This window comes from Hyaena hyaena, unplaced genomic scaffold (genome assembly GCF_003009895.1).
Source record: "Hyaena hyaena isolate Hyena2069 unplaced genomic scaffold, ASM300989v1 scaffold_10, whole genome shotgun sequence".
NCBI lineage: Eukaryota > Metazoa > Chordata > Mammalia > Carnivora > Hyaenidae > Hyaena > Hyaena hyaena.
The window spans coordinates 3,554,128-3,567,366 of NW_024080642.1; the positions used below are offsets into that span (position 1 = coordinate 3,554,128).

Consider the following 13,239-nt stretch of genomic DNA (forward strand, 5'->3'; position numbering starts at 1 on the left):
TCCTTCCGGTGCGCCATGGGCGGAAGTCCCGGCCCCGGGTCACCTGACCGCAAGCCGCTGGTCATGGCGTCTCGCTTGCTGGCAGGCGAGCGGCTGGTGCGCGCTTTGGAGCCCGGCGGCGAGCTGGAGCCAGAGCAGCTGCCCCGGAAGCTGCGGGCAGAACTGGAGACCGCGCTGGGGAAGAAGCACAAGAGCGGGGATGTTCCCAGTGGCTCCGCGCGCCTCGTTTCTTTCCGCCTGATCCGCGATCTGCATCAGTACCTGAGAGAGAGGGGTGAGCCCCAGTCTCCAGACCGGTCGCCTCCTTCGTTTCCAGAGTCTTGTCCCTCCTGAGCTTTATCCCACCCCTGGCATCGTTATGAGGAGGGAAAAAAAATCCCATCAGTCTCCTTCGGCCGCGAACGGTCATCTAGCCAACCCAAGAGCCCCCTCGAAAACACTAGGGCAACCCACTCCCTTAGCAACTCCCAGGAGGGTTTCTCGTGGCTGACCAAATTTATTTGTGCACTTTTTTTCTCCTGAAAGTCTCCTCGTGAACCACCAGGCCTACTTAGGGCCGCCTGACCTTTGAGGAAGACCAGTTGTACTTAGGGTAGTGAGCGTGTCCTGTTTGGGGATCTGGATTTCTTTCCCTCTCAAAAACAAGTCAAATCTGATACTTTCTCTCCCCCACCTTTTTTGTCTTTTCTTTTCTTTTTTTTCCCCTTCTTTTGCATAGGGTTATGGAAAACTCTCTTCAAAGACCTGAACTGGAGTCGCATCTGAGTCCTAATCCTAGCTCTGCCACAGACTCCCCTTAGAGAAGTCACTTCCCCCTTCATTGGGTCTCAGTTCCCTTAACTGTAAAGGGACGGACTAAGACAAACTGGCTTGTAAGGTCTTTTGCCAGAAATAACATGACTTACCCAGCCGTACAAAGGGTAGACCGCTTGACTGTTAGAACTGAAAAGTACCTTAGAGATCACCTAGTACGCTGTCCTCTGAGTATTTGGCATTATTGTGGCTGAAAATTATATAGGGCAGTTCTGTTGTGGCCACAGCATGACCTAATCTAAAGGCAAGTGTAAGTGGTTTACGTGTTAGCTGTGACTTTGGCAAGATAAATGAGCCCTGACGCTTAAAAGTCAGTATGCACGCTAGGAGATATTTATGTGGAATTGTCCTTCAGTTGTTCTCAATTGAAGATGATCTTGGAGATGAAATGAAATAGGAATGGCCATGTTTTATTTTGGTAGAAGTTATAGAAAGGCTAGACCCTTCTCTGATCTAATCCTTTGACCTCAGTTCTATGTATCATTATGCCTGTGGAAATCTTTTCTTCCCAGGTTCCACACTATACCTTCATGAGCTCCTAGAAGGCAGTGAAATCTATCTCCCAGAGGTTGTGAAGCCTCCCCGGGTATGTAAGGGATATATTTGTGAGAATGGGTATTGGCCGCATTGGACTTATTCACGATACGCTCGGATTCATGAATCAGCCTTTGGGCTCGAACATTTGTCTTTTAAATCCTTGAGAGCTGGGGTGGGGGAACTGGATATTGTCCTGCCTGTTTTGACAGCTTGGGAAACAGATTCCCACCCCACAACCCCCCAAAAAGACTTCCAAAGCAGTGGAGGCAGGACTGGTGCATGGGTCTCTTAGCCCCCTTAGCAGTGTTTTGCCCCCTGAGACCAGGGGTTGTGACATTGCTTTCTGGCAAGCTGCGAATACCCTTCTCATTTGATTTGTTTCGGCCCCAGAACCCAGAGTTGGTTGCCCGTTTGGAGAAGATTAAGATACAGCTGGCCAATGAGGAATATAAGCGGATCACCCACAATATCACCTGTCAGGTAAGAGCCTGCTCTCCGATACCTGGACTGAGTAGCCCCTGAAGGCGGCATCATGCTCTGGGAAGAGGTACAGAGGGAAGAAATGACGTGGGAGCTTGGTTTTTACACTGTTCAGGGGCCAAGGAAGCTCTGTGCTGCCTACAAATCTAATCTGATTCCCAACTCAACTCACTGAGACTCTGGGCTCAGATCAGATGGTGACTGAGGTTTAAAAGTTGCAGAGATGGAGATAAACCTTGGCACCTTTCTTCTGACTGGGCTCCCTGTTGTTCTGTGGCATGCTCCTACCCTGGCGCAGGAGAGGACTGGGTGGGTCCTGGGAGCCCGTGCCCTTTCTCCAAAATGCTTGATCTGTGGTTCAGAAACGAATACATTTGTCCCTCTGTTGTCTGTTCTCCCGGACAACAGCATCAACGGAGAAGGCCGAGTTGATGTGTTGGGGAATAAAGAGAGTAGAGCCCAGCCTGACAACTGGAAACTCTCTGGGCTGCTTCCATTCTGAAATCATTTGTGTTTTCTTTTTCCCAGGATTCAAGGCACAGTGGGACTCTTAGTGATTTCGGAAAGCAAGGTGAGGTGCTAGGGAATCAGTATTGCTAAAGCCCAGTTAGCGGGGGAGGCAGCCCTGAGATAAGAGAGTCTTATGGAAGATACCGACCTAAAGGTTTCTTCCCTGGGTTCTTCCCCAAAGTGAGGTCAGTGAAAGCTCTGGTCATTACCATCTTCAACTTTATCGTCACGGTAGTAGCTGCCTTCGTCTGCACTTACCTTGGAAGCCAGTATATCTTCGCAGAAATGGCCTCCGTAAGTAGACACTGGGCCGGGCGGGGTGCCCCAGGTGGGGGTGTTGGTGGAAGAGGGAGGAAGGTATGGGAAGGTGCCTTGAACAAGTTAGGTGTTAAACAAGTTTTTATGCAGTAAACAAGAGGAGCGTTTGAGCTGTCCAGCAGTCATGGGGGTACATGATAACCTCAAGAGAAGCCAGATCCTCTTTTCTTCCCTTCCCCGCCATCCTTATTATCCTTATTAGAGGTGCTGGAGGCTGCAGAGTTGGGTGCTGACCTGTATGCCCTAAGCCCGGTTCTCTCTCTCCGCAGCGGGTACTGGCTGCACTGATCGTGGCCTCTGTGGTGGGCCTGGCCGAGCTGTATGTCATGGTGCGGGCGATGGAAGGCGAATTGGGAGAGCTCTGACGGTTCCTCAGAGGTCTGGAGCGGATCTGGGGAGACGCCAGGCTCCCAGTTGCCAGTCACTGACTCTCAGTCAACCTACCAGGCGCTTTGTCGTCAGCTCTGGTTACACAGAGGGCCGAGCCACGGCCACCTGCTGTTCCTACAGACGGTCCGGGCGGGGGGAACCCCAACCTCTGTGAGTTTCCAGAGGGGCTCTAAAAGAGACTCAGACAACAACTGAAAAGAACTGGTCTTTCAGTACCTTCTCCTGACCCCAGGACTGCCTTCTCCAGTCCACCTGGGCACTGCCGAGGCCGGAGTTTTCCATCAGGAGTACATAGAACCCAGGGCCTCCAAGAAGCAGACAGTACTGCCTTGAAATTGCCCAACTGCACAAATTGATGGTCACCCTCTGCCCATACATCCTCGATGCAGGCCTGTAATTGAGACCAGTAGGCTCTTAAAAAAAAAAACCAAAGGATTCCCTTTCTCCAGTTTGTGCCAGAAGAGGAACTGATCACAGCACACCGAATAAGAGAAAGACCGGTTGGCACGGGCTGGTGAAATTGGGAGCTAGGCAGCTACCTTTCTGGGATCTTCATTTCTGTCTTCGTCCTCTCCCTTCTGCCGGCCTTTTACACATTTTCTGTGTGTTCCTGCCCGTCTCTGCCACTCGTCAGCCTTCCTTGAACTTCCCACCTTCCCATCACCCTTTGCTCTGCCTCCAAAAATGAAACCAGTTCAGAAGGCAAAACAGTATGTGTGCTTTTAGTTGAAAATCTCTTGTGTTTGTGTGTGTTGACGGGAAGAGTATGCCTCCTGTGGATTCTCTGTGCTATTAAAGGGAGGTGTTCTTTGTAGATACGGAGTCTTGTCAGGTTTAACTATATGTGTGATTACGAAGGGACGTTACACGTGATTACAGACACGTGAGTGTGTGTACATATTGTTATATGTAAACCTATTGGAGGATTTTTTATGTACGTTCTTAAAATATTGGGGGGGGGTGCAAAAAATAGTTTAAATGTGCACAGTTGAGTCATTGCTTTCCACAGTTGCTTTTTGCCTTTACAACCATCCTGGAGGTTGGAAGAGGAAACAATTTTAGGCCCCTTTTCCCGAAGACAAAACTGAGGCTGAGGGAGATCAGTTGACCAGCTGTGGTCTTTCTTCTGTAAAGGGAGCCAAAGGCTTCTAGGCTGTTCTGAAGTCCCTGTGTAACGTTAAACTTCCAAGAATTTCGATTAGTGGTAGAGTGATAAAGTCTGTATACGTGTACTTAGAAACTGTTAGCAATAGTTATCCAATAAATATTTATCGTACGTGCTGTATTTCGAGTCTTGTGACAACACAGAAGCCCACAGGTTCCATAGTTCTGATCATTGTTCAGGGTCTGCTCCTAATGGTGTACTCCTTTCCATTTGTTCCCGCTGGGGGCTCCTGTGGTCTTTTGTTTTCCCCCAGGGTACTCTTCTGTTCTTAGACAGAACCCTGGCTCCATAGACCTTTGCTCTACAGTATTTGCCAGTTTCTGCGGGATACATAGCCAGTCTGAGCTTCTCCAGACAATAACGTGAGAGACAGGGAGGGTTTAGGGTCTTCCGTTCCACCGCAGATCCCTGTGTTGCAAAATCTTAGAATTTTTATTGTTGGTGAAAAGAAGTGTCAACCGTGAGGAAAAGCACGGGTATCATTTTATGATGTTTCTAGCAAGCCAGTGTAGTTTAGAAGATACGCTGAATTTTTGTGGGGACTCGTGGCTAGACTGGCGCTGAACTCTGAGGGCCAGGTAGCCTGTGTGCGCACATAGCCTTAGGCTTTCACACTCCCCAGATCCCTGGATTGGAAGGTTGGAAGACTTTCAAATGTTAGATCAAGAGCAGGACCCCTCAGACAGCTTCTGACGTAGGGTGTCTTCTCATACTGAGATCAGAGCCATTCCTCACACACACCCCTTTCACTAGAATGGGGTCCTTACCTGATCCCAACCCCCGACTCACAAGCCAGCAGGCTTCTGTGGCCTCGAACACTTACTGGGAACTTCTCTATGAGCCAAGTACTGTGCTAGCTTCTGGAGATCAAGAGGTGGAAGACCTAGCTCCTGCCAAGGTGACCTTCACCTTGCAAAGCGGGTTTTCCTCTGCAAGGGCAGAGTCGGAGACAGCAATTGGGTGGCCCGTACCCTGGTTCTCATTGCGGTGAAGGGAACTCTGCCCTCAGCCGCTGCCTCCTGCTGCCTGTCCCATACTTTTCTCCAGGGCAGTCTGGGCCCAGGGAAGAAAGGGAGTGCTTGGCAGGGAGCCAGAGGAACAAGACATTTGGGGCCTTCCCCAGTTCCCATAGCCTGCTGTGTCCGGAGAGAGAGAGGCAACATGCATGAATTGAGAGCTTTCGTAACAGGTCACAACCACACGAAGCCCTTCGCTTAGCATCATTGCTTCTCATGCCCAAAATGGAGAGAAGACATACCACCCCTGTTGTGCAGGCTAGTGGACTTACAGGGAGCTGTGAGGTCACATGGCAGAGCCAGGATCTGAATTCAGTTTAGACCCGCAGTCTAACTCTGTGCTTTTCCGGAGCAGAGAGCTCCAGAAGTGGAGGCAGCCAGAGTGTCCTGGAATCAGCGGGAGCTAGGACAGAAGGTGCCAGCAGGCTCCCATCTCCCCAGTCTCGGTCGGCCAGAGCCCTAAGCCCTTTGGTTAACTGTCCCCCTAACTAATCCCAGTAGAAGCCTGCGTAATACCGCCCACCCAGTATCTGTGTGGAACCTGACCCTATTTGGGGATTACGTGATGGAGATACTTTTCAAAAGCCAATGGCCCTCGCCCCCATTCATTTGCAGCACATAACAATCCAGATTAAGGTATAGAGTTTGGGTTTTATTTGGAGATTAGTTGGTATTACAGATGATGGCGATACGAAAACCCAGTGTGGCCGGCGCGCACCCCCCTCACCTCCCCGCCCCATGCTAAATCTGTCAGGTTGTCTCCACAGCCTCAGGTCAGAGGGCAGCCAATCTGATCTTTGTGAAAATTAAATCAACATAAGCCCGAAGCCCTTCTTTCCCCTGTACGACTCTAATACCACTTCCTCTTCAGATCCATCGATCTGACTCATTTGTCTAGGTGGTGGTAGGTCAGGAGAGGGGCCTGGACCATGAGAGGGCGGGTTCCCAGCCGCCTGGGGTGAGTGTCAGCACTCTTGCCACCGTACTCACTCAGCAGCTAACGGGCCGAAACCGAGGGGCTGAAACCGAGGGGCGGCTGCTCATTCTTTACAGAGAGAGAGAGGAGTTGTCAGCTGGGATGAGAAGACTTGGGGGCCAGGCCTGGCGTGGGAGGTGGAAAACACGGCCCTTACCTCATCTCTCTGAAGGTACCTCCTGCCACGGCGATGGGCATATGCCCCAGGAGGGGCAGGGCGCCGGGTAGCTGGCGACCCTAGGCTGGCCTGGAGGGCGATGGAGGGGAGGGATCTCTGAGCTAACCTTCCTTCCAATAACAGAACTCCCCTGTGTCCAAGGAAGGGCAGGGGACCCACTTCTCATGTGTTGGGTCCTGACGGGCAGGGGTGGGCTGCGGGGCCAGAGGAGGGGTCTCACAAGGTCGGGACTTAGATTAGGAGTGGTCCTGGTTGGTGACGATGGCCGAGGCATAGATGAGGTCAGACAGGCTGCCCAGCGAAGTCTGGGGAGTAGCTCGCTCTGCAGAAACGTGGACCCCCGAAGCCCCAGCTGGTCCCCATGGGGCTACGGCTTTAGTCCCTGCCCAGGCCGGCCCTGGACCCAAGCCAGGCGCTGGGCCCGAGGCACGTCCACACAGTGAGCCACAGCGAGGTGTGCTGTTGGAGGGTGGAAGCTGGCCTGGCTTTTGGGGCTCCTGGGACTGCTGGAGGGTGTCTGGAAGAGAACGGGCTCTCGGGGGGGGCTCTGGCCTGGGGCTTGGGCCTCCTGCCTTTGTATTCTTGATTCTCTTGGCCCGGCGGTTCTGGAACCATACCTGGTAAGGGAAAAAGGAATCTCTTCTGGCTCCAGCCCCTCTCCCCCAGCTACAGGGAAAGCAAAACCCGGAGGCGGGATACCCAGAGGAAAGGGGCTGTGTGAGAACACCCTCGCCCCGAGAGGGCGTCCCTGCTCACCTGTATCTTGGCCTCAGGAAGGCAGGTGACCCGGGCCAGGTGCTCACGGGTACCAATGTCAGGGTAGGGCCGGGCTGCAAACACACGCTCCAGCTCCAGCAGCTGCCCTCTGCTGAAAGTGGTCCGCTTTCTCCGGTGGGGACCCAGCCCACTGGCATGACCTGTGGGCCGGAGTAGGGGTCAAGCTGGGACTCCCCGCAGAGGCCTCCATCCCAGCCTCAAACCCCCCAGCGGACCCTGAAGCCCCTACTCCGCTCCCCTGCTTCAGCCCTTCCCGCAGCACATCTTCCCCCTGCCCACCCTTTCCCCACCAGATCACCTGTTGAGGGTGCACCCACGGGGCTAGCCATGGAGCCGAAGGAGAATGAGGAGCCCGGGGGCCATGCCGAGACTGTGCCCACGCCACACCCCTCCTTGTGGGGTTTTATCCTGCTCAGAGGGCTGGCCCCGCCTCCAGGAGGGGGAGAGGTTTCATCTCCAGCCCGAGGGGAGCAGAGACTGTCCCACAGGAAAGAGCGGAGGCCAGGGGCAGGGCTGGGGCTCGTGCAGGTATGGATGGGGCAAAACCGCTCTGGCCCCCGCTCCTCCAGGGGTTCACAAAGGAAGCTGGTCCGAGTCCCTCTCCTCACACCCCAAACTCCACAGTCTGTGTCTGAAAGCCTGTACTTTGTGAAAATCCTCCCAGGATCTTCCCAGAAGGAAGCCAAAGGAATCCTCTCCAGCGCTCCCGGCGCTTCACCTGCCCCCTGGGAGCCCTCAGGGGCCCCGGGCCGCCGTCGGGGGACGGCAGACGCAGTCCTAGGCCTTAGCTGAGGGCTGGGCTGCCGAAGGCAGGCAGGACGAGGAGGCCGACGGGGAGACCGCAGCGTCACCCCCTGCTCGCCCTCGGGTCTGTTTCACAGATTTGCCTGCATCGAGCCCGGTCTCCATGGCCCCTGGAGACCCCAGATGGGCTTCCTGGAGTCCAGGAACCTAGAACCAAAGGCGGCTTCACAGGTACAGCCGAGGAGTTTTAAGAAAGACACTTCGGGGGGCACCTGGGTGGCTCAGTCAGTTGAGCGGCCGACCTTGGCTCAGGTCATGATCTCACAGTTTGTGAGTTCGAGCCCCACATCAGGCTCTGTGCTGATAGCCTGGAGCCTGCTTCCGATTCTGTGTCTCCCTCTCTCTCTGCTCTACCTCTGCTTGTACTCTGTCTCTCAAAAATGAATAAACATTAAAAAAATTAAAAAAGAAAAAAAAGAAATACACTTCGGGGGTTTTTGTTTGTTTTGTTCTTTCGTTTGGTTGGTTGATTTTTAAGGAGTATTCATCCTTGTAAGTCTTCTGAGTCCTTCTTCTAAGACACGTGGGTGCCTCTGGACTTCCTTTGAGTTCTTGCCCTTTCCTCTCCTAACTACAGTGCCCCAGGCCCCAGACCCAAGACAGAGGCCTCAAAGAAAGCCTTGTCCTAGGGGAGGGTGTGGGGGGCACACCGACCAGTCCCCTGGGCTGACCCCCTTGCAGGCTCAGAACGGGCAGAAAAGCTGAACCAGAACTCCACGCCCCCTGCCCCGTCTCTCTCCTCCAGGACCCTAGTCAACTTCAGGAGGGCAAGGAAGCCCTGGGCCGGGAGGGGCACTTGGTGGCTCCTGTCATCACCGGAGCTGTTCAAGCTCCTGCCGACGTTGGTGGGCTAGCAGGGCCCCCTTAGCTCAGGAGGAAGTCCAGCGCTCACGAGGCCTTCTCCTGCCCGGGGCTTTTCCGGTTCATGGAGAAAAGCTGAGCCCAACACGGATAGGACACAATGACACTGACACTCTCCTCCTCCAAGACGTCGTGACAGCCTAGCTTCCCCTCCCTTCCCCGGGGAAGATCCCAGTCTCTGCCCGTCCACCCCAGTCAGGACAGTAGTCTGAAACTCAGGACCAAGGGGACTTTATTGGGCTGGGAGGAAGAGGTTGAGGGGGGAGCCGCGGGGGGCCCAGCCGTGCTGGCTCCGACTCCTACTCGCGGCCAGGGTCTGGGCAGCCCAGCCAGTACTGGGCGATGGAGCGCGGGTAAGGAGGGCTCACAACGTCCACCTGCCGTGTGCGAAGGTTGACTCGGTAGTACTTGTCTGGAAGAGAGGCCAGCAGAGGGTGTGTGAGACCCAGCGTGTGGCCCTGCCCCCTCCTGCCCTGAGAAGGAAGACCTGGGTCTCTCCTGGAAGGCTAAGTGAACATCCACAGTGCAGCTAAGGACTCCCAGCCTGGCTTTCTGGAGTCACCTCCCAAGGGCCCTGTTCAGCCCACGCAGACCAGGGAGAGCAGGGAAGACCCCAGCTAGACCAGCTCCAGGGATGGCACGGGCTCACCTCCTGAGAAGAAGTAGACGCTTTGGATGGGCTCGCAGGTGGAAGGCACGAGCCAGTCTATGTCATAGTCGTAGTTGAAGGTGGCCAGGCTGTCCTCCTCGCTGGAGAACAAGGACAGCCAGGCTGAGCGGGACTGCCGGTGGGGGCTCTGGCTGCGGCCGCGGCCACGGCTACGGTTACGGCGTGAGCGGTAGCGTTTACGGTTACGCCGCTTAGACTTCTGCTTCCTGGCCCAGGACTGGGGAGCCGAGCCTGAGATGTAGATGCGGCCGGCCATGGCCGCATCCACTTGCCTGGGCACACCTGGCCAGTCTCGGCTGATGAGGCGGGGCTCACTAGCACCACCTGCGGCAGGGAAGAGGTTAATGAGAGCGTTGGGGGCCTTGTAGAGGCCGTCTGGGGCCACCTCGCCCAAGGACACAGCGTGCTCATGGCAGAACGCAGCCCCCAGCCCTCGGACTCCCTGTTCAGTGCTCTTTCCCCTAGCCTTCCTCCACCGTGTCCCTCCCCACGTGCCTCAGTCACAGCCCCTCCTCCCGGTGGCTGCGCCCTCAGCTGCGCCAGGCAAAGTCCAAGGTGTGGGGTCCCAGTGGGCCTCCCCCCAAAGGTCAACAGAAGCAAAGTCTGGCCTGAGCAAACAGCTTTTGAGCCCTAGCTCCGCAATCGCAGCCCCTTCTGGCCAGCGCTGCCCCGCCCCTACCCTGGAGATCCCAGCCCTCTTGGGGAGAGGGCGAGGCTCGCCCACCCGCCCCCCATACCAGAGGACCCGGTCCAGAAGAGAAGTTCAAAGAAACTCTCCCAGCTGTCCCGCTGCAGCAGGGCGAAGTGTTCAAACACTGCAGACAGGGAGCTGCCTTCACACTCCTCCTGGCTGGGCTGCTGCTGGAATTCATACTCCCAGTACTGTCTCCCTGTGCAGGGAAGTGGGATGGGGGCAGGCTCGTGAGCAAGGCTGGAAAGCCAGCGCCAAGGCCAAGGCCGCTGGCCTTTGTGGGAAAGGAGCTCCTGGCAGGGGAGTAGGGGTGGTGAGCGTGATTTGAAGTGTCCCCGTACGGGAGTGTGGAGGAAAGCCCAGACTGCCCCACCGCCTGCTCTTGCGCCCACCCACTCCCTTAATACCCTTGAAGAAGTAGACCCGCTCCCGGCCACTGTAGCTATGAGCAGGGAGAGCCAAGGCTGCATCCACATTGTCCGGAATGCCCTTGAAGCCTTCAGAGATGTTGCGGGGGTAGTCCGGGTCCAGAACCCCATCCTCGAAGCGCCAGTACTGATAACCCTGAGAGGCAGGGAAGGAGGAGGGAGCGAAGAGGTGGCTGGCTGGGCACAGGCTGAGCCCCCCACCCAAGGCAGCTGTCCCACTTCCAGGCTTGTCACCCAGGACCTGGAGCCTTGGGCCTCCCCGGCCTCAAGAACCCCAGCCAGGACTTTTACAGGCTGTGATCCAGCCGTCTTGCCCACCCGAGTCCTGGGCACAGCAGCCCTCAACCCCTGCCTAGATACCCTTGGCTCTGACCCCCGGCCCCTGGGTCTGGCACCTGGAAGAGATAGGTCTTCCCCTGACAGTTGATGCGGGTGAAGGCAGCATCAATGGGGCCCTCAATGCCCCAGACGTCTCGGATAAGCTTGGGGTACCCAGGCCTCACTGCCTTTTCATCCAGCTCATAACAGTACTGCCCTAGAGGAGGGGGGGGGAGGCTGTGTGAGGGAGCGGTTGTCCTGGGGGGCAAGCCCCCACCCCGCGACACCTGCCCCTGGAGTCACCTCGGAAGGCAAAGAGGGAGCCGTTCTTGAGGTCAGTGAAGGCGTCGAAGGGCTTCCCACTGCATAGCTCCTCCTCCGCTGGGGACTCAGAGGTCTCAGGCCCCAAGGCCCCCTGCACAGGCCCTGTGGCCTCTTCCTCGGGTTTCAGAAAAGGTACCACAGAGGCCTCCGGGTCGGGAGACACTTCAGCCCGGGCCTGCAGGCCGGGGCTCTGGGTGGCGCCCCCTGGCTGTGGGAGGACACTGCTGTTGTCCCTGATCTCTTCATGGTAGTCGTGGACCCCGTACTCATCTTCTGGGAGGTTGAATACATCCCCGCGAGTCACTGCGGGCACGGTGGGCGGTGGTAAGTCTCCGGCTGCAGAGGGGACCCCGGGCCCACCCAGCCTCTCCGGACGTACCTTGGGGTTTGCATTCAGCCACGTAGTCCTCGCAGCAGCTCTGGTAGTAAGAGCAGAGCTCGTCACACTGACACTTCCTGTCAGCGTTGAAGCCCTCTGTGCAGCGGCCCTTGCACGACTCTGGGGAGGGGGTGTCGGTTGGCACGGCCCGGCCCAGCCCACCCTCACCCACCCTTCGTCGACCCAAACGGCCACCACCACCCTCTTGCACCTTGGTCGGCCAGAACAAGCCATGGGAGCAGAGCAAGCATCAGGAGGGGCCTTGGGGATGCCATGGTAGGGCCACCAGCTTCTGGCCTGGCTGGCGACCTTGGCTCTGCTCAGTCTCCACTCTGGGCTCTGGGCAGTCTCCGCTGTGTTGCTGTAGAGGGGAGCACAGGGAGGGAGGGAGGGAGCCAGAGGAGAGGAGCTGCCTTCTCTGCTGCTCTATTTGCTCATTCTCTGGCCCGGCCCCCAGTGCCCCAGACCCCAGTGGCTGCAAAGGGTCACATTCCTGGAACTCTGGGCCTGGGAGAACTGTGAATAGGATCCTTGCCAAGCTCAGCCATCATGTCAGAAGGGGACCTGCACCGTGGGTCTGGAGGACAGAAAGAAGGCCCACGGTGCCACTCACGGGCTGCGTGACCCGAGGCAAGCGGTTTTACCTGCCTTGATTTTCCTTTTTGGTAAAGTGAGACTAAGAATGCTTGCCTCAGGGGGTGTGGGGGGTTACATAAGCTGAAGCGGACAAAATGCCCCGCGCCTGGAGTAGCGCCAACCTCACTCTCCACTAATGGTTGTTTATCTGTGATCTGTTTGATCAGGCATCTCCCTGGCCGAGGGAGCCACCCACCCACCCATTGTGTATTTAGGGCAGTGAAAGGCGGGGTGGTGGTGAAGCAATGCTGGTAAGCACCCTGGGAGAATTTTCTTTCAATCGTGCAAAAACCAGAGTTTTGTGTTTAGGTTCATCCCTTGGGTGCATTGATTCCCCCAAGCTGGTCTTCACAGCACAGCAAGTTGGGTGAATATTAACCATTTGGATTGAATTTGATTCCTCAGTCTCCCACGAATTCACTGCTCCCTTTTCCACCTTCAGTCTCCCCATCGGTACAGAATAGCCTAGTTCTCTGCACTCGAAGACTCTCTTGAGAAGTAGCATCCCTCTTTCCAGAAAATGCCCCTGGCCCGCAACGCCTGATTTTGTGCCCACGATCAGGGGGCCACAGGCTTCCTGAAATCCTCCCACTACCTGGAAGAAATAATTCTGAGTCTCCAACTGAATTTGTCTGATCCTTAGTCAGGGAGGTGTGTGACTTGGGGCAATGCCTTTTCTAAGAGCCTCAGTCCGCCGTTCAGCTGTTAAACGGGAACACTCATCTCTACCCCCAAGGCATGTTGCAAGGCTTAAATGAGAAACAGGCACGAAGGGTCTGGGGAGTTGTACCGAATCGTTATTATGATTGCTTTGACCACTGTCTGGGCAAGGGGCAGGCTCCGCGGTGTCGCCTTCACGTTGCAGTGCCGGGGGGCTCGGGGGCGGGGGTGGTGGGGAAGGGAGGCTGTCCCGTCGCTCTGCACCCTCTTCCCCTGGTCGCCTCCCCCGCCCCTCCGCAGGGCGTGGC

The 13,239-nt window shown here is 56.1% G+C and overlaps 3 protein-coding genes across 4 annotated transcripts; 1 reads left to right on the forward strand and 2 right to left on the reverse strand.

The window, feature by feature from the left end:
- The first annotated feature begins 41 nt into the window (after positions 1–41).
- TMEM199 (transmembrane protein 199) lies at positions 42–4,324 on the forward strand. Of its 2 annotated transcripts, none has more exons than XM_039254043.1 (6): positions 42–274; positions 1,326–1,399; positions 1,741–1,830; positions 2,359–2,401; positions 2,522–2,634; positions 2,928–4,324. In XM_039254043.1, the coding sequence occupies exons 1-6, from the start codon at positions 64–66 to the stop codon at positions 3,021–3,023; spliced, it is 627 nt and encodes a 208-aa protein (XP_039109974.1). In that variant the 5' UTR covers positions 42–63; the 3' UTR covers positions 3,024–4,324. The 2 variants fall into 2 exon arrangements, with proteins under 2 accessions (XP_039109974.1, XP_039109984.1); XM_039254053.1 differs by having other exon boundaries at positions 2,576–2,634.
- Positions 4,325–6,619: 2,295 nt separating this feature from the next.
- Positions 6,620–7,489, reverse strand: SEBOX (SEBOX homeobox). Its single transcript, XM_039252107.1, has 3 exons — positions 7,459–7,489; positions 7,140–7,300; positions 6,620–7,000 (listed from the first exon to the last, which is right to left on the reverse strand). The coding sequence occupies exons 1-3, from the start codon at positions 7,487–7,489 to the stop codon at positions 6,620–6,622; spliced, it is 573 nt and encodes a 190-aa protein (XP_039108038.1).
- Positions 7,490–9,040: 1,551 nt separating this feature from the next.
- Positions 9,041–11,978, reverse strand: VTN (vitronectin). The gene is made up of 8 exons (XM_039251658.1): positions 11,847–11,978; positions 11,636–11,755; positions 11,236–11,559; positions 11,010–11,149; positions 10,594–10,750; positions 10,233–10,385; positions 9,475–9,819; positions 9,041–9,237 (listed from the first exon to the last, which is right to left on the reverse strand). The coding sequence occupies exons 1-8, from the start codon at positions 11,908–11,910 to the stop codon at positions 9,125–9,127; spliced, it is 1,416 nt and encodes a 471-aa protein (XP_039107589.1). The 5' UTR covers positions 11,911–11,978; the 3' UTR covers positions 9,041–9,124.
- Positions 11,979–13,239: the final 1,261 nt, after the last annotated feature.